At 41.9% G+C, this 18943-nt stretch overlaps 2 protein-coding genes across 2 annotated transcripts in view; one reads left to right on the forward strand and one right to left on the reverse strand.

Annotated features, from left to right (window-relative positions):
* Positions 1–10233: 10233 nt before the first annotated feature.
* LOC122059344 (30S ribosomal protein S31, mitochondrial-like) lies at positions 10234–10693 on the reverse strand. The gene has a single exon (XM_042622076.1). The coding sequence runs from the start codon at positions 10632–10634 to the stop codon at positions 10383–10385; it is 252 nt and encodes an 83-aa protein (XP_042478010.1). The 5' UTR covers positions 10635–10693; the 3' UTR covers positions 10234–10382.
* A 3498-nt stretch (positions 10694–14191) lies between these two features.
* LOC122059533 (tRNA(adenine(34)) deaminase, chloroplastic-like) overlaps positions 14192–18943 on the forward strand; it is a 32229-nt gene continuing 27477 nt past the window's right edge. The window contains exons 1-2 of the mRNA XM_042622370.1: positions 14192–18155; positions 18239–18326. Coding sequence (XP_042478304.1) covers positions 14734–18155; positions 18239–18326 — 3510 coding nt within the window. The 5' untranslated portion in view covers positions 14192–14733. The remainder of the gene's footprint in view (positions 18156–18238; positions 18327–18943) is intronic.

Raw genomic sequence — 18943 nt, forward strand, 5'->3', positions numbered from 1 at the left:
GATGGAATCCTTCTAGAGGATCCATTGCTATTACATGCAAAACTAGAAAGTAACAAAATTAGAAATTTCTATTTAATATATGTGTACCACGATATGGAGAGTGTCCCTATCGTGGTTTCCTTTATTGCTTTATGTCTTTAATTGTTAGTGGGAGATAGGAGGAGTTGGTTCTCAGTTTCCTAGTCTAAGTAAGTTTCCTGTTTAGACTAGGTTTAGTTTCCTATTCAAATTACAATTGTATTTACAAGTTTATAAATAAAGATAGTAACAGAAATCTACAGGCAGAGTCTATCGTGGGTTCAGCAACTTCTCCATCATCTCTCTCTATTCTCTTCTTCTTCCTCTATTGGTTCTGGTTTGTCACATCTTTGTCACATGGTTATCAGAGCCAATGAAGAAGAAGAAGAAGAAATAGGGTAACCTGTGTTTGACTACTGTTGCTGAAAAAAAAAAGTAAAAAGTTTCTAGTTCTTGTTTTTCCTCTCATTGCTGGTTATCTTCATCGATGTCATGTGAAGGTCTCTCCCACCTGGATAGATTTTCTGTTCGAGGGTTGTTACTACCGTGCAAGATTACCTCTCTCCTGCTCTTTGTGTTCCACCGCCTATGCTGTGCTGGTTTTCCTCTTCCGTTCCACCTCCACAGTTCTCTATTTGAGTCCAAGGCTGAACTTCAAACCCCAGATCGACTTGGTTTCTGCTGCTGTTTGCATGGTTATATTCTGGGTATCCGTTCTGCTACTGTAGGCCTACCTACCCTTTAGGTTTCATTTTTTATTTTTTGTTTCTATTAAATCGATACTGCTACTCTGTTTTCTGGGTAACATAGACAACCTTGATTGTTGAAGTTGATCTCCATTTATAATCATCAGATGAGCCTGAGATTTAGGGCATAAAAACCCCTATCCTAGGCAACATAATTTCAGCCCCCAAAAAGATCCCTACTACAGATCTTAACCTGCAACCATAAACAGAACTATGCCTACCGCCTCTTGTGATTTCATAAACTCTATCTGAACATATTCTTGATATTTTGGGTTTTTATTCTGGAGGTTTTGATAGACATGGAAGGTGCGACCCTTCGCCTGAAATTTCAGGCCAAACCAGTGAGCTTTTGTTTTTTTTTTTTTTTTTTTTGCTAAGAGGTCATGTATATTAAAGAGCCAAAGAAAAACTGTACAAGGGGAGGAAGAATAAAAAAAGAAAACAAAATCAAAGACATACAATCACAACCCTAGGACCCTCCTCCACCTTCGGCATTGCCATCAGCAGAAGAAGGAAACTAGGCAAAAGGAGGAAAACATAAGATTAGTAAAATCTGAACCGCGACCTGCCCATCGCGTCATCCGATAAGAATTGTTGCACCTCTGGAGGCCACACCACATTTGATGAAGACATCTCTTTCTTCGCTGCCATCTGCGCCAGAAAATCTGCTATCGTATTGGCTTCCCGGTAGCAATGAGTGATTTTCCAACTGATATCCCTGAGATAGGAACTGAGAGCGGACCACTTCTGCCATACAAACCATGAGATCAGCCCCCTTTGCACCATAATGACCACTGATACCGAATCACATTCAAGCCATAAAGCTTCACACTTCTTCTCTATTGCTTTATCGATTCCCTCCATCAAAGCATGGAATTCATCTTGGAAGCTCGTTGCTTTACCTAAAAAGGAGCTAAAAGATAAGACCACCTAAGCATTACTATCTCTTACTACACCACCTGCACCTGCATTCCCTGGATTCCCCAAAGACGAGCCATCACAATTTAGTTTCCACCACCCTACCATTGGAGGAAGCCAAAAAACTTCTCGCACTCCCTTGACCCTTCTTCTTTGCACCACTATATTCAGATTAGTGCACCCCTCTGTATCCAGACGAGATTTGATTCTGTCCTGTTTCCCTGGCCCACGCCTTCTGACTTCCTCCATGATTGTAAAGAAAATCTGGCCATAAGACCGATGCATTCCCCTGAACCTCCTTGAGTTTCTCTCCATCCATATAAAGTATGGAATAAGGATCAAACCCGCCATCCATACCTGAGATATGTCAGTAGCGCTAGACCTTTGGGTCCACCATGTTGCATGCTCTGGAAAATCTGCCCATTGATTAGGCCACGAAACGAAAATCTGAAAACCTCTGGAAAAGCACTCCAAATATAAGCAGCACCTTCACACTCCAAGAACAAGTGCTGGAAAGACTCCTCTGCCTTGTAGCAAAGCTCACACTTGGAAAGCAGCGGCACTCCTTTACTTTTCACCATCTCGTCACAGGGCAGTTTTCTATGCATTACCCTCCATCCAAACACCGACTGGTGAGGCAGCAAATCACTCCTCCATACTACCTTTGCCCAGCCCACCTTAGGCGCACCCTTTCTCAGCGCCTCCCATACTGACCTTGTGGAAAAGACACCTAAAGGGGAACGAGACCAGCAACATCTATCCCTGTGACCAAGCGGCAGAGGTATACTACTGATTTCTTTGAATATGCTACACAAGAAATCTGAGTTGGCTTGGGGAAGACACCACTTACCCTCCCAAATGAAATCCGCGACTTTACTTGTGTTATGGAAAAGAGATCGAGGGAGAGGAGAGAGCTCTACAATTGAGAGCGGACCTAACCATCGACCATGCCAAAAATATATATCTTCACCATTTCCCACCATCCAACGCTCAGCTTCAGAGACAAATTGCCACATCTTGGCTATACCTTTTAACACAGAGGAAGATTTATACCCCTTACTTGAGATTTCCTCCTTCATTCACAAACCTCGCCCGTAAGAAACTACTAAAGGCAGTTTTTTCATGTTTCATCTGCCACACTAGTTTACTGAGCCCTGCACAGTTCACATCCCTTAATCTTCTGATCCCTAAACCACCTTTCGCCTTAGGCCTGCATACTTCTTCCCATTTCACAAAGATTTTCTTCACCGCGTCAATATCCCCTGACCATAGGAAGTTCCTCATCCATCGCTCCACTATTTTGACCACAGATTCAGGTCACCAATAAACTGAAAAGTTATGAATTGGCATGCCTGAGATCACAGACCGAATCAACTCTACCCGACCTGCCATGGATAGTAGTTTGCCCCTCCATCCCTGCAAACGAGCTTTAATCTTGTCCATCAAGGGTAGTATCCTATCCTTCTTAACAGCGCCTTTGAAGATCTCTACTCCAAGATACCTTGTTGGTAGAAAACAAATGGGAATGTTCAGCAAATCAGCAATAAATCTCTTCCGGTGAGGAGCAACATTACCAAAGAATATCTTACTTTTCTCCAAGTTAAAACTTTAACCAGAAAACTCTTCGTATTTGAGCAGAAAACTCTTCGTATTTGAGCAGAAAATTCTTAAACAGTGAACATGCTTCGATGTAGCATTCATGAAGATAAATATGTCATCTACTAACACTCACCCCTCTCGGACCAGGGAGAGCCTTTAATTTCCCCTCCTTCAACAGACAATTCAGGCCCCCTGCACAGCACCTCCTCTGCAAGAATAAAAAGCATTGGGGAGATTGGGTCCCCTTGACGTAATCCACGCTCCACACCAAAGAACCCAACCGGACCACTATTCAACAGAACCGAAATTCTAGTAGAAATTAAAATTTCGTAAATCTAGCCCAACCATACATCTGAGAATCCAAGTTTCTTTAGAACCTCGAAAAGGAAGTTCCATGACAGGGTGTCATAGGCCTTCTGCACATCTACTTTAATTCCCATTCCACCACCCCTGATTGAGGTATGTAACAAATTTGCAAGTTCAGAAGCTAAACCAATGTTTGCAGAGATAATCTTACCTTTCTGAAATGCCCCTTGCTCATTTGACACCAAGCGAGGAAGAAGACAAGCCAACCTCTCTGCCATAATCTTTGATAGGACCTTGCAAAAGAAGTTAGCCATATAGATAGGCCGAAATTTATCCAAGGAGCCCGCCCCCTCCACCTTTGGAATTAACGTCACAAATCTATTGTTTACCCCATTTGGAAGCTTCCCGCCACGGAAGAATGCCATCACTGCTTAATAGAAATCTTCACCTACTATCTCCCAACACTTCTTGAAAAATGCTCCAGGAAACCCATCAGGACCAGGTGAGCTATTAGGGTCCAACCCCCAAACTACCTGCTTAATCTCTTCCCTCACAGGTATCGCTTCTAAGATCAAGGAGTCTTCCCTGTTCACCTCTTTAGGTATGACTTGCAGCAGCTCCAAGTGAGGGACAATATGATCAGCCTTGTGAAATTCTTTAAAGAATTGGACCACATACTCCGCCATCTCCCTCGGCTCAGAGACAGCCGAGCCATCTCGTTTTTTCAATGAAAGGATGCAGTTTTTTGCACTGCAAACCTTAACCGATTGGTGGAAAAACTTTGAGTTGCGGTCACCTAACTTCGCCCGCTTACAACGAGCCTTCTCAGCCCAAAGCTTTTCAAGCATCTCCATTGCTTTTAACAGCCTGGTTTTAGCCTCTGCTTCCCTTGCATATAGTTCATCAAACATCCCCATCTGATCAATGACTCTCTGAACTTCCTCCACCCCCTCTATAGCTTCCTTTAGGGCCACGTCAATTTTTTGGAAAAACCTGCCTCGCCCACCCCTTAAGAGCGCCCTTCACTGCTTTAAGCTTTTGTGCGAGTCTGCCAATGGCACCTCCCCTTACCTCCCTAGACCACACATCCCTGCCCAGGTCCTCAAATGAGTCCTCCTCCATCCAAAAACAATGGAAGCGAAAAGGAGCATTTTGAGGTTTGGGGACCGTCGAAGAGGAGAAAATTATAGGAGCATGGTCCGATACCGATCTATGGAGGACCTGCTGCCCACAAACACCAAAAACATCCAACCATTGCGCATTGAAGAAGCATCTATCAAGAACTGCCGCCACATGCCCTCTACATCTATTATTTGTCCAAGTGAATTTAGCACCCTAAGGAGTGCTAATCAAGTCACATGCGTCCACCATAGCTTGGAACTCAGCCGCGGCGCCCACATTAAATTTGCCTGGACCCTTCTTCTCATGAGAATACAATGTAGCATTGAAGTCCCCTACAACAGTCCATGGAAGAGCCAAAGCCACTGCAGACCCCAACTCCACCCATAGATTTCTACGCTCCACCCTAGAACAGGAGGCGTGGATCATAGAAATCAACACTTGACAACCATTCCAGATCATTGAAATAGAAATCAGCTGCTCAGATGATTGCAACACAACCGGCCTCTGAAGAGAGTTTTTCCAAACTACCCATAGGTTTGGCACTTTGTCACGGCGAGAATTATAGATAAGCTCAGCCATGAAACCCAACCGATTGAAAAAATTGGAAGGGAAAGACACCAAATCCACTATAGGTTCCACTATACACACCACATCAAGAGAGTGCTCACGGAGAAAAAATTGCAGCGCTCTGGAGGCCCCTGCCTTCTTAACACCTTGGATATTCCAACAGAAAATCCGCATGATTACATGTTTTTTCCTTCCGACCTGTCAGACTCCGAGGTCTGACCACCACCTTTGTTGCTCCTTACCCTTCTCTCCCCCACTTCTTTCCCTTTCTCTACCATGGCCGCCTCTTTGTCAACATGTACCCCCATACGAGCGACCTCCATTCTGCTCAATGGAAATTGCAAAGGGGCCAAATGCACCTTATTGGAGGAGGTACGACCACCCCTTCCTGCCAGTCCTCCACGGTTACCCCTTAGGAACACCCCAGTTCTCCAGGTGACAACCCTCACCACACCCTGTGAAGAAGGTGCTACAGCACGGTTGTCCTGTTGCACTGCCAGACCAGGTATGGGGCCAGCCTGGTTTGATTCCCCTTCCTTCAATTTTTCAGACTGGTCTGATTCCGAACCAGCCTTAGAGCTGAAGTTAGAGCCAGATTGGTCCACCTCAGCGCCAAAGGAAGCCTCTTCATACTCAGAATCGGAGGATTCCATATTTGCTTCTTCCCTAACCTTAACCTGCACCTCCTCACCAATAGTAGCTTCCTTAATTGATTCCTCCCCCACATGATATAATCCCAAGTTACCCGAAGTGGGCAGAATAAACTGAGGATTTGTATCAATTAAATCAATTAAAATCTCTCCTTCCTCCACATTAGGTAACCGAGAGATGTCAATTATGGGAGTTGATACACCTGTCTCCCCTCTTTCAGCGTTAGGAGAGGTGTGAGAGACAATATTCAAATTTGAATTTGAAAGATTGTGATCACCTCTTTCCAAAAAAGACATAGCTCGACCAGGTGAGTTACTCGTTTCCGAGTTGACTCTATCTTCTCCGTACACCGCTCCTGGGATCCCAGCCTTGTCCAAAGTGTTTTGACGTTCATCATAGGCCTTCTTCTCTCGGCAGCCGTTCAGTTAGTGCCCCATTTTTTTGCAGAAGCCACATTTCCCCCATGAGTCCTCATAGATCAATTGTTGCTTGAAAACGAATAAGTTCACAGTCCCAGGTTGAGTGTTCCACTTGAATTTCTTCAGGCCTTGGGGCCCCCACCTCCATCTCCACCAAAACCTGAGCAAAATTTCCATATATTACATTCCTGGTGCGTTGGTCGAGCCCAACTGGCCTCCCTACCGCCTTTGCCATGGTCAGTAATACCTTCTCGTGCCAATATTCCAGCGGCAAATCAGGAAAACGCACCCAAACTAGGGCCTTATTGATCAATTTGTCATGTATGCTGAAGTCTGGATGCCATCTTTGAAACCTGATAAACTGACTTCCTATCTTCATTGGACTTTGTCTCCACATCAGAGCCATATCTTCTTCCGATTCAAACTGAAAAATCGTGAAGCCCTTGCCCATGGGCACCATCTTCACTTTACCCTTAAGTCTCCACCTCTCACGAGCTTCGTTGCGAACATCATCCAAGGAAAGCAAACGAAAATTGAGCCAACCGATCAGGGCAAACCGATATATGTTTAAACGATCCTCGTATGCCTCTTGGGGGATGATCACCTTGGTCGAGTTTTCTGCATGAACTGGTTCTGGCAGATTATCCACCACTGACGGACTATTACCTACCACATTAGCATAAGATTTTGGAATAAGATTCTCAGGAGAAGCCCCTTTATCAAATGCTTCAGTATCAGAGCCAACTATGGAGGCAAAGGATTTATTCGCTGCAAGAGGTCGATCCTTTCCCCCATTAGAAGCAGCCTGCTCCAAGGATGACGGAGGCTTCCAAAAATCTGTTAACCGGAGTTGCCTTCCTCTATCCGGCGGGAGGCCACCTCCAGGATCGTCCCCTGTGTGCATGAGAGGGCTTTCCTCTCTCTCCATACTTCTAAACCAGTGAGCTCTCTCTCTCGAAACCTTGTTGGTCTTCCGCTTGGGTATTCTGATTTCTGTTTAGAGGTTGAAGATAACCTCAACAAAAGATCGTGGGTTGGCTTTACTACCTTATTTCTTATTTTCATATTCTTACACCCTCTTATCCCTCCTTGTTACACCTTGCCATTAAGTTGTTTGTCATTCCTAGTTTTCCTCCGTCATTAATTCTTAATCCTATCTTGTCCTTCACTATTCTTATATCTAGATTCCAATTATTTACCAAGCTGCCATTCTATTACAAAATTCAAAGTATTTATTGGTTTGCCACGAGTACTTGTGATTCGAGTTATTAACTCTTGGATGGGCACATAAGTGATTTGATTCTGGTTTTGGAACTTGCTCTTGATTATGGGATCATTTGTGTTGGCTCATCTTTTGAGATGCTGATTATTGGAAATTATTTGTTGACATGTAAAGCTACATGTGAGGGGAATATTGGAAATTATTTTATTGTGAAGCTCATGATTATGGGATTATTTGTGCTGCTCATCCTTTGAGATGTTGATTATTAGAAATTGTTTGTCCACGTGTAATGCTACACGTCAAGGGAGATTTCGGTTATTATCTACTCGATTGGAGTTATCATCTTCTCAACTCAATTTGTCAGTGATTGGAGATTCTTATCTACTCAAGACTTATTATTTACTAGTTTTCTCAGCTTATATTCAGCAACAGTGCAACCTTATTTGGTCTTCAGCAACCTGATGCTGCTACTTGGTCCCTAGCAACATGATGCTGCTACTAGGTCCCCAGCAACCTGATACTGTTACTTAGTTTGCAGTGACCTATAAACTGATGCTGCTACTTGGTTTGCAGTAACCTACTACCTACCTTCTTTTGAGAAGAGCTTTTGATGTGGTTGTTGGATGCTACACTTTTATTTCATTCATTTGTGGAGATGACTACCCACAATTGCCTTCTTTGGGAAGAGCCTTTGATGCTGCTGTTGTTGCTATGCTATTTTGTGGATTGCGGTTGGTGTTATCTACCGCCTATTTTCCTCATTGCTAATGGTTCTACACGATGGTTTTATTTACTGATAATGTTAGTGATTGATGTACTTGAGCTGATATTGCTACTGGTTTTATGATGGTTGATTGAAGTTCTCTCCGAGCTAGCTGGCGTCAATAACTACTATTCAAGACTGAACCTGCTTTTATTGTCTATTCTTGTGGATCCAAGCTAGAGCGTTTGATATGTATACTCCAGTTTGAGAGGGAGTGTTAAGATATGTACCACAATAAGGGGAGTGTCCCTATTGCGGTTTACTTTATTTCTTTATGTCTTTAATTATTAATAGGAGTTAGGAGGAGTTAGTTGTCAGTTTCAAAGTCTAAGGAAGCTCCTGTTTAGCCTAGGTTTAGTTTCCTATTCAGATTATAATTGTATTTACAAGTTTCACAATAGAACTCTACATGTTGAGTCTATCGTGGGTTCAACAACCTCTTCTTCCTGTATTGGTTCTGGTCTGTCGCATATTAGATCTGTCACAGTATTTATTTTAACCATTAAGTAACTCATTACATGGAATTATAAACTAAGAAAATAGAAACTAACTACTTAATCCTGTCTAGGCATTAAATCCCTATTATTTGGGCTAATAGAATGGGGCATGAGACATAGAAAACTCAAAATACTTATCACATGATCCATATAATCCATTTGGGGACTTAAATTGGGGCCTATCCCATTGAACCGTGGGTTCAACTTAACCCCAAAAACCTTGACCAAACCCAAATCAGAAAACTCTTCTTTCAATGGATGTAAATTGCATTAGGCTGCTTCTACTAGGGTTGAAATATTTCCTTTGGGTATTTTAGTTTCCCTCTCATCACAATACAATATAAAGTTATAAACTTGGGAAATTTTACTATGATTAATGATGTCTTTTGGACCTCTAATACAACTGCTACTTCACAAGACTACTACACATTGTATGCATGTTTTCTTTCTAGCATATGAACTTAATAATGTGAAGAGCATTCTCATGATTACCATGACTATTGAGGAGCAACATGCCATTTTCTGTTACATTGTCATGACCATTCATAACTTGGAATCCTTCTACATGTCAACCCAAAGCCCATAACATAATTAACGCGACGCAAACAAATCAAACATAAAGCATGATGATTGACATTTCAACAACTAGGGAAGATCTAGGAAAATCCTGTTTGCTGAAATAATTTACTCCCTTCGAATTGGACACCACCTAAAACATGCAATGATATAAGAAAATTCTGATTGTTTGATCAAGAGCCTCATTTTTTTCTGAATCTCTTCAAAATGCAGCCCTATCCTCATTTTTACTACAATCCAAAACTAGAACATCACTTGATTGTCATAAAAATCAATGAGTCCCATTCAAATTCAGTTGGGCCAAATAACAATTTTTCCATGGAGCTCAAAAGGCTAATCCAAAGAGTCGGGATCATTCAATGGTGCAAATTTCAGGAGATGATTGTTAACAGTTAAATCCAGTCGAGATCATTCAATGGTGCAAATTTCAGGAGGTAATTACCTTATGGCTTATGCAAGTAGCACCCTACCACAACCACATGGTACCCAAAAAAAACATCCAGTCTTGCCCTCAAAATAACAGGGACTCATACTGCTACATACAATTATTTCTACTGAAAAACAGCCACCATACCTATAGTTGAACAGTACAGTGATTAGCATTTCTGGCACCATGGGTAGAATTGTTAACAGAGGAAAGACACAATTGTCCAACATTCTCAACAACTTCTCCAGGCCCAACTGTTAACGCACTAATTGCAAAGAATAAATCTTGATCAAGGACCCATGAATGTTTCCTCAGGAAATTTGTCGATAACATAACAAATCGGTAGGATAAACCCAATAATGCCGGATTCCCAATTCTTAGGAGAAAAATTAAAATTCTGGGTAGTAAAATATCTATTCTTAATTAGAAGGAAATGTAAAAGTACAACGTCTGCTCAGGTGCATAAAACAAAAACTCCAAACCCCAAATACAAAGATCAGAGAAAAGGCCATGCAGCTATAGAGATATTCAGGGGTTGACATTGACAAAAATTAGATGAGCTTGAAAGGAAGAGGCCAAGGAGTGGACCTGGGGACCTCGACCTTGTCCTTGATCCTCTCGATCATCTTCTCCTTTTTGGGTCTTGCGTTACCGTACGACCCCTTGAACCGCTTCCCCTTCTTCGTCCGCTTGTCCCCTCGACCACACAGCACTGGCAGCGACGTTGCTGATGCCGCCACCGCAGCTCCCTCCGTTGCCATCAGCCTTCTCGCAATTCCGCCGCACAACTGCGCCATCGCCATGTTCTTCGCCTCTTCAAAACCCACAGACAAAGCTAGCGAAGAAACATAGCCTCACGGAGCTTTAAATTGGGGTTTGGTTGGGTAACGTCAGTAGAGGTTCCCCACGCTGCCGCCAGCGTAGGGAGGAATCTCACGCCACATCAACAGGCCTTCTTAGAAAAAAAGGGAAATTTCGATTTATCTCCCCTCGTCTTTGCCTTTGTTACATCTTTCCCCTTGAGTTTCGTTTATTACATTTAAGCCCACCAAAGCTACCGTTAGACTGATGTTAGTTTTGGAAATGAAAAGACCAAATTGCCCCTAATCATATAAATCACAATCGCCTCGAGATCTTTCCACCGGCAATGCCAATCGTCGTGTTCCGACGATTCTGATGTTGTTGCTTTGGTGCCATTTCAAGGTCTAATCTAGACATGGTCAATGTCGGTGTTGGTTCCATATCAGACTTTACGAGCTAAACTAAACCGCTATTAGAATCGGTTGTCAGGGTTTTGGACTCGTTGGAGAGAGATTTCTGGAGGGCTTTGGTTAGGTTTCAGTATCGCAAATGAAGGCATCGGAGATCCATGAGCTTGTGAAGGGGCAGAACGCCCATGGTTCTACTAGACTCGATAGGTTATCAGAAGACGCCATTTTCTCTTCTCTTTCTCACAGTTTCTACCTCTTTCTTCTTATTTGATTTGGGGGGGAGGGTGACCAGGAAATGATTCACTTAATTTCCTAAGAAAAACAAGAAAATGGGAAGGATATAGGGTTTGTTGGAGGGGAAATCCTTAGGGGGTGTTTGATTCAGTAAATCTTTGGGATGACATTCTTTATAATGATAATTTTTAATTTTTTGAGTTGTTTGGTTCCACTAGGATGACCCTCATAAGTGAACATCATACTTCCCATTAATGATCATATTATAAATGATGTGTTCCAAATCTGAGTTTACCTCAACACTTAAACTCAAATTTGAACAACCTTTTTGCCACCTAGTATAAAATGAGAAAGCGAAAAGGCGTTCTCTACGGAAGCCAATATCTCAACCTGCGAGAAACATGTACTAGCCTTAAGGCAACCAAACGATTTTTCAGAAAGAAACATAATTCAGAAGAATGTCTATCAAAAGATTGACATTCATATCCGATACATACACCATTTGATTTACTGAACCAAACACCCCCTTATGATATTTCAAATCAAAAGAAGGAATATCAGAGATTTGATTCTGCAGTGCAGAATAACCCTTCGATAATCCAGAAAAGAAGCATGTGTCTATTAAGGATTCTTGGTGGACTAATATTCGGAACTAGATGTGGAGCTCTAGTTGCATTCATTGTTATGTCTGTCTGAACAGTCTCTGTGAATCAACATTAATCGGTAGTTCCAATAGAGTATCCTGTGCATCTTGTGGAATTTGTATATGAAAACATAAAAGTTTTTGCACAAAAACCCACCAAAGATGATAACAAGTAGAGAGTTTTGGAAGTTTTGGTAGGACTTTGGAGCTTTGATCTACTTATTCTTCTTCTTGTAAATTCATCTTGTATTTCTTCAGCGTTGCTGTGTTGTTAGTAATGTAGTTTCTTGTTGATTCAGGCTATTGATAACCAAATCTTGATTTTGGAAATGAATTTAATAAAAAAAAAATCCTTGCTTTTTCTCCAAACTCGCCGACCACTGTGAACAGAGACGACGAAGTTGAAGGGGATAGTAGCCAGGGTTCAAGTACCTGAAAAACCAAAGTAATCTCAAAACCAGAATGAACAAGTCAAGTTACAGTGGAGTAGAGAACTTCAAACCCTTTCGAGTGTTGTAGATACCAACGAAGAAGCAATAATCATCAGAGAATAAACAATCGCCTAAGAACTTCAAACCCTTTTCATCGCTAGTTTCATCGTTGTGTAAGAACACATTTCATCAATGGTCGGTTGAACCCAATAAGGGCAAAATGGGTGCTAAATGTAAAATAGCTCCACTTAACAGACTAACCCTCAAAAGATTCTCACGGTGTTAGGTTTGGTGGGTTTAAATATAATAAATGAAACTCAAGGAGGACGACGTATTAAAACAAACACAAGGGGAGGTGGATTAAATTTTCCCAAAAAAATATCATTTATCTGGCGTTCTCTATGCCTAGGCAGGCACGGAAATACTACATTGCCCCCTCATCGTGTGTTGAAGAATGAAGATGTTCTTGTGAGTTCTCCCATTGGCCCATGCGCCAATGCAGGAACCACAGGAGGGGCTGAGTTTCTTTACCTATTTTCAAAATAGCAAGTGAAAAAAAGGGAAGAAAAAGCTACCTGATTACGTGGCCACTACGCCAGTGTCAGGGAGTAATAGGAACGTGCCCTCATGCATCTAACAGGAAACAAGGGTAGGATGGTCATTTTGTTGCCCTTGTGTTTTTATGCAGGAGCTCAAGCTTGGTTAACATTCTTCTAATATATATATATTATAATTATAATTTGGGGAAAATAACACTGTTTGGTTGTGTGGTCCCTATGCTCAGACATAGGAGTACACAAGTTTACCACACATGCCCTCATGAAAATAATAGTACAAAAAAAACCATTTAGGGGTGTCAAAGCCAAGTTCGAATTGACAAAACCAAGCCAAACTGATCAAACAAACCAAATTGAAACCAATATGAACTTATTGGATCATGTTTTCGGCAGGACTGCATCAAAACGGATAATATGCCAAACCAAACTAAAAACATTGCACCAAAAAACTAAAATAACTCGATAAGAAATCGATACCAACATGAAATTCATAAAAGAACACATTTTTTCCGTTCCTTTAATATATTTAAATGGTAAACCAAAGCAAATTGAAATCGGTGCACCCTCGTTGGTTCATGTTTGGTTTCACTCATTCCCATATCGAAACTAGTGAAACCGAAACCGGCCCAAATTGACTGATTGAAACCCTTAAACCCATCCACGTTAATGTTCCTGAACATGCTCTCATTGGCCTTGCGTTGGTGTAGGGGACGCACAACTAGACAATGATCTCTTCCCCTAAACATAATTATGCGAAAGGGAAACTGCTTATTAGCAATGTAGCATTCTTTTTCACTTAACATTATTAATAAGGGAGGGGGTTCCTTGAAATGTAGCATGGCCCGTACACCTATGTGGAGGGCCAATGGCAGTGTGTGCAGAATTATCAATAGGAGTAGGATTTTTACTTTTCATGAGGAGCAGGGTAGTCATTTCACCCCCTCTATGTCTGGGTTTAGGGGCCACGCTGCCTTTCAAACATCTTTTGCCTTATCAAAGAGGGAAAATAAGCCTACATAGTAATGTAGGCTCTATGCCCGAACACAAAAATGAGTGAAATGACACCCCATCATACAAGGTGAAAAATCTCACTCTTGTTGATAATCTGCAATTGGCTCTCATGTTGGTGCAGGTGCAGGTGCCATGCTACATTTTCAGGAAAGCAAAAAACTGGGAGAAAAACGTTGTCAGCATGTGTAGCATAAGCCAACACCTCCTTGTATCTATCTCCTCTCCTCTCATAATAAGGCAATAAAGGAAGATATATCATTCCACAAGAGGGAGGAGAGGGACATGTGAAGATGTTAGCATATGCTACAGAGCTGGACATGTAACTCAATCCTCTTCCCAATTTACCTATATCCGGTGGTGAGGTAGCCAAGTGGTGGATTTAACTTTTAAAACAGACCATTGTTGTAGAAAAAAGAAATTATAGGCCAACCCACAAGGGCTGGAATCCGTTGGATCGAGCGAATCATGTTTTTAAACGGCTTGGTTGTAACTATGTTTCCAAGCTTCACACTGTTCTTGAGCTTGAGCTGAGCTGTTTTACCAAAAAAGAAACAAGGGGGAACTGGAGAATAAATCATAAATATGAGTTTTTATTGATTGTGTTCCGTAGATTTCTCAACTCGGGCAATCTTAGCTACAAAATCCAACCTGGGCAGTTCCAATCTGGTCTCCACAGATCCACTAGATTCCATCAATATCGTGTTCTCAAGTCTCAACTGCAGAAGCTCGGAAGATGCTTCAAATCCATTTTTAGTGTTGTGGTATGAGTATCTCTTTTTTCTCTCACTTTTTCTATCTATTCTACTAAACAAAATATGCACAACACTTACTTTAGTTCTATGTCCCTTTGGAGCAAAGGGGTTCTTTCTTTTCCCTTCAATGAGAATTATTACTTATCTAGTGAAAGAACTGTGAACTCTTTAGCTTCTCCTTGTACTTGCTGTGCTTTATCCATCCATGGATTACCTATGTTCCCTAGATTTTTATATGGGTTGAGGCATTCTTCCCTGATTCAGTGGTCAGCTTCTGGAAGGTTGATTTTAGCTGGTTTTGATCGGGGCTGCTATGGAGTTTCATGCTCTCTCGAGGAGAGTAGTGTTTGTAGGAGGAGGAGCAGGAGGAGGAGGGGGGAGGGGAAATTTGGTTGTATGGTTTGGGAGGAGAGGAGTGAGAGTTGTGATTCAGGTACTGATGGAAGTGCTGAAGCAATGCTCAGCTTGTTGACTGAAGAAATCAGTGATAAGTTTGTTAGTCGATCGGCTTCGAGGAGGAAGCTGGTGGAGAAGATAGGGAGAGTAGTTGATGAACGTTCTACGAAAGAAAAAGAGTGTCTTCAAGCCAAATCATGGGAGTGGGATTCTAAGGGTTATCATCAATCACGGTGGAGTGAGGCATCTTCGAGGACTGAGAATCATGGGCTTAGGAGAGAACGTTCTAGGAATGAAAAGGAGTGTGCTCAAGCTACATTGTCAGAGAAGAATTTTAAGGGTGGACATAAATCTATTACTGTTAAACCGAGGGAAGATTATAATCAGCTGTCAGCGAGGAATGAAGCGTCTTCTACGACTGAGAATCATGGACTTAGGAGAGAAGGTTCTGGTCACTCATCATATTACTCAGTGTTATCTTCTGGTGATTTTGAGAGTGATACTGATATCGAGGTTAAACATGCAGAGTTTGTTGGAGAATCCTCAGGTGATGATTATCAGGAGAAAAAATTGAGAAGTATCAGAGGGGATTGCCTCGGAGTGGATGTCAGAAAACGGTTTAAGAGGCAGGATGAAGATGTCGGTGGATACAGGGAAATCTCGAGACAGAGAACTGCTGCGGGCTCTGCAGTGGGATCAGATACAATGATGAAGGGTCATAAATGGGATTCAAGAAGCAAGGCAGAGAAGAAGCTTAGTGAAGTATCTGCTGCACCAGTACAATCAAGAGAAGAGTCTTCACAGAGGTTGTCCAGAAAACTTGAGGTTAATGAGAGTGACATGGAAATGACTTTGAGTCACCAGAAGCGATTTAGTGGCAGGGAAGATGATTCAACTTCAGCTGTGAATTTGGTTGAGGAAACAACAGAGAGAAATGGCCAAAGAGGTAGGTCAGTACGTGAACATGCAGAATCAAGAAGAAAATCTCAACAAGTTCAAAAAATGTTGGAGATCCAGGGAAGAGATTTCCAGAGGGCCTCCAGCTCCCAAAAGCAATTCAGTGGCAGAGAAGTGAACTTAACTTCAGCTGTCAATTCGGACCAGGCAGCAAGAGAGGGGCATAGACAAATAGTTAATGAAACTATAGAACAAACCGAATTAAGAGGAAAATCACGACAGCTGACCAAGGTTTCAGAGGATAATAACATTGACAGTGCTTACACTTCACGGATGCTTTTTGAGACAAAAATCGATAATAGAGAAGAAAATTCAACTACAACACAGAGTTCCATTCAGAAGTCAAATGAGCAACAGGCCCAAATTGATCAAAGATCTTATGGGATTACTGAGTTAAGAAGAGAATCCCAATATCTAACAAATATGCCTGAGATGACTTCTGATGCTACTGAAACCATTACCAGGGCTCAAACACTTTCTGAAACAAGAGTGAGTGGTAGGGAAAGAAATTTGGCTTCGGTTGCGGTCGATCTGGTTCATGAAGAGAGGCAAAATGGTAGCCGAACTGGGGAAAGAGTCATTGAAGAAGTTGGACCAGGAAAAGAGTCTCAAAGGCCAATGAAAGTATCAGGTTCCTCGAGGAGCTCCATGGAAATGACCTCAAGCTCCACAACACCATTGCATTCAGTTCCACATGCTAGAGTGCAACTTATGGGTGTATCAATGGAAGATAGCAGTTTTTCCCAGGTTATACTGGCACCTCCTCCATCTCAATCGGCAGATGTCAAAACTGGGTATGCAAAAGTAGAGGCTTCTGTTGAATTCTCAGAAGGTAGTTCTAGCTCTTTGTTTACACATCCACAAGCACAAACTCCAGCTTCTCCCCATGAATTACATGTTGAAACTAGAACCAGTGAGGCTTTTGGAGAGAATCCAAGTCTTGTGCTCCATGAAGATGCATTGGATTCAGCTAACCGTTTTGAGAGATCCTCCAGTCAGTTTATTGGCGAGTTTGTGGAGAAGGTCCAAGATGAAATATCTACATCCGAACTCCAGAAGGAAAGAACTTATGAAACTACATCCGTATTCAGAGACCAAAAGTACATAGGTCCTGGCCAATATGTATCCGAGGACTTGCAGTCAGAGAGGCCTGGTTCGAGGCAGTCATCTGATGTCTCTGGAAAGAAGGGACCCTCAGATGAAATGTGGGATGTTAAGGACCCGTCTGTGCATGAATATTCTCAGAGAGAAGCAACCGAGGAGGGCACTTCCACAGCGGGGAGTGTCACTGTCCGGAAAGCTGGTAGGTCCTTCTGGAGTATTATTGCAGATATAGTTCGGATGCGGTGGGGCACCCGCTCTGAAACTAATAATTCAGCAATAAAATCAGGTGGGAGGAGTTCATCAAATGAGTCTGTTGGCAGTGAGGCATGGTTATCTGGGCATGAGCCAGATGACAATGATAGTGAAAATGTCAAAAAGAGACAAAGAAGCACTCTGAAGCAACCCAGATCTGCTGATCAGCTAAGTAAAGCTTCTACTCGAAGCAAAACAGAAGCCTCTGAGGCAACAATTTCCCAGGACAGAATATTTGAGGGTGACGCTGATGCTTCATCCTATTCAGGTACCTTAGAAAGAGGTATGACATCCCAAGGTACTTCTTTGGCCTCTGGAGAGGAAAGATTTGGTTGGAAAGAAGATGGTAGGAGTGATCAAGGCATTCCTTCCACTGTTGCACCTATGGATTCATCATTGCCCTTACTTACTAGACGCCACATAAGATCTCCAGCCGTAGAACGGATGCCAGAAAGTAGTAAAGCCAAGGTGTCTATAGGTGACTTCAAGGAGAATGTGGAGCAACACACCATGGAGAGGTTAACTGAAGTCACCAGAACTGATGGAAAGAATGATGAATTGAAGAGAAGTAAGTTCCAGCGTAGTGAGCAAGTACCGAAAGATAGATTTGATGAATGGGAAAAGGCATATGAAATAGAAACTGTACAGAGAAAAATTGATGAGAAGTTTATGAGAGAAGCACTATTGGAAGCCCAGAAGGCTGCTGATATTTGGGAAGTGCCTGTTGGTGCTGTGCTCGTACAAAATGGAGAAATTATTGCTCGTGGCTGTAATTTGTAAGTAATTATTGATTATGCCTCATTTTCATGAAAAGAATAAACAATTGCTTGACTTTTTATTTTATTTTTATAAATTTCAGAGTGGAAGAATTAAGAGATTCGACTGCCCATGCGGAAATGATTTGTATAAGGGAGGCGTCTAACCTACTCCGGAATTGGAGACTTGCGGTACATTCGTTCACTTTTTTCTTCTCATGTTTTTGGTTCTACTAATAAGCTTATCCTTTCTTTTCCATAACAAATAAGGTTGTTGATTTCCAAGTAGGCTTAGCTAAATAAGAGATGTATGATGAGGTCTATGTCCTCTGCGTTTGCCTGATGATGCAGAGTTGTTTGATTATATTGTATCAGAGCAGAGTCTTGTTACTGTTGCAATGACTTCCTTTTGGATTAGCAAAACTGTTATCATTCCAGAAATTTTCATTTTTGATTTCATACTGCTGCATTTTTCTTCCGTACTGATGTTGTTATTATCTTAAGCACATGAAATGGAATGCTGGGTTCTCATTTATATATGATTCTGTCGTCCTTATTATCATTATGGTGCCTCCATTCACAACCATATTCAAAGAAAGGGATACTACGCTATGGTGATAGAATTGGTAACCGTTGGCCTAATCTCTTAGGGTGTAAAGAGAAGGTTTTCCCTACCTAATTTAAGTGGAAAGTTGTTTTAGGCTTTAGAAATCATCAGTTTTAACCATACAAGAAGTTACCATTGGCATGAATTTGTCGTTAGAGCACATTTTCTGGTTTTTGTGCTTGTGTATGTGGTTTTTTTTTTT

The sequence above is a fragment of the Macadamia integrifolia genome, chromosome 13 (genome assembly GCF_013358625.1).
Source record: "Macadamia integrifolia cultivar HAES 741 chromosome 13, SCU_Mint_v3, whole genome shotgun sequence".
Taxonomy (NCBI): domain Eukaryota; kingdom Viridiplantae; phylum Streptophyta; class Magnoliopsida; order Proteales; family Proteaceae; genus Macadamia; species Macadamia integrifolia.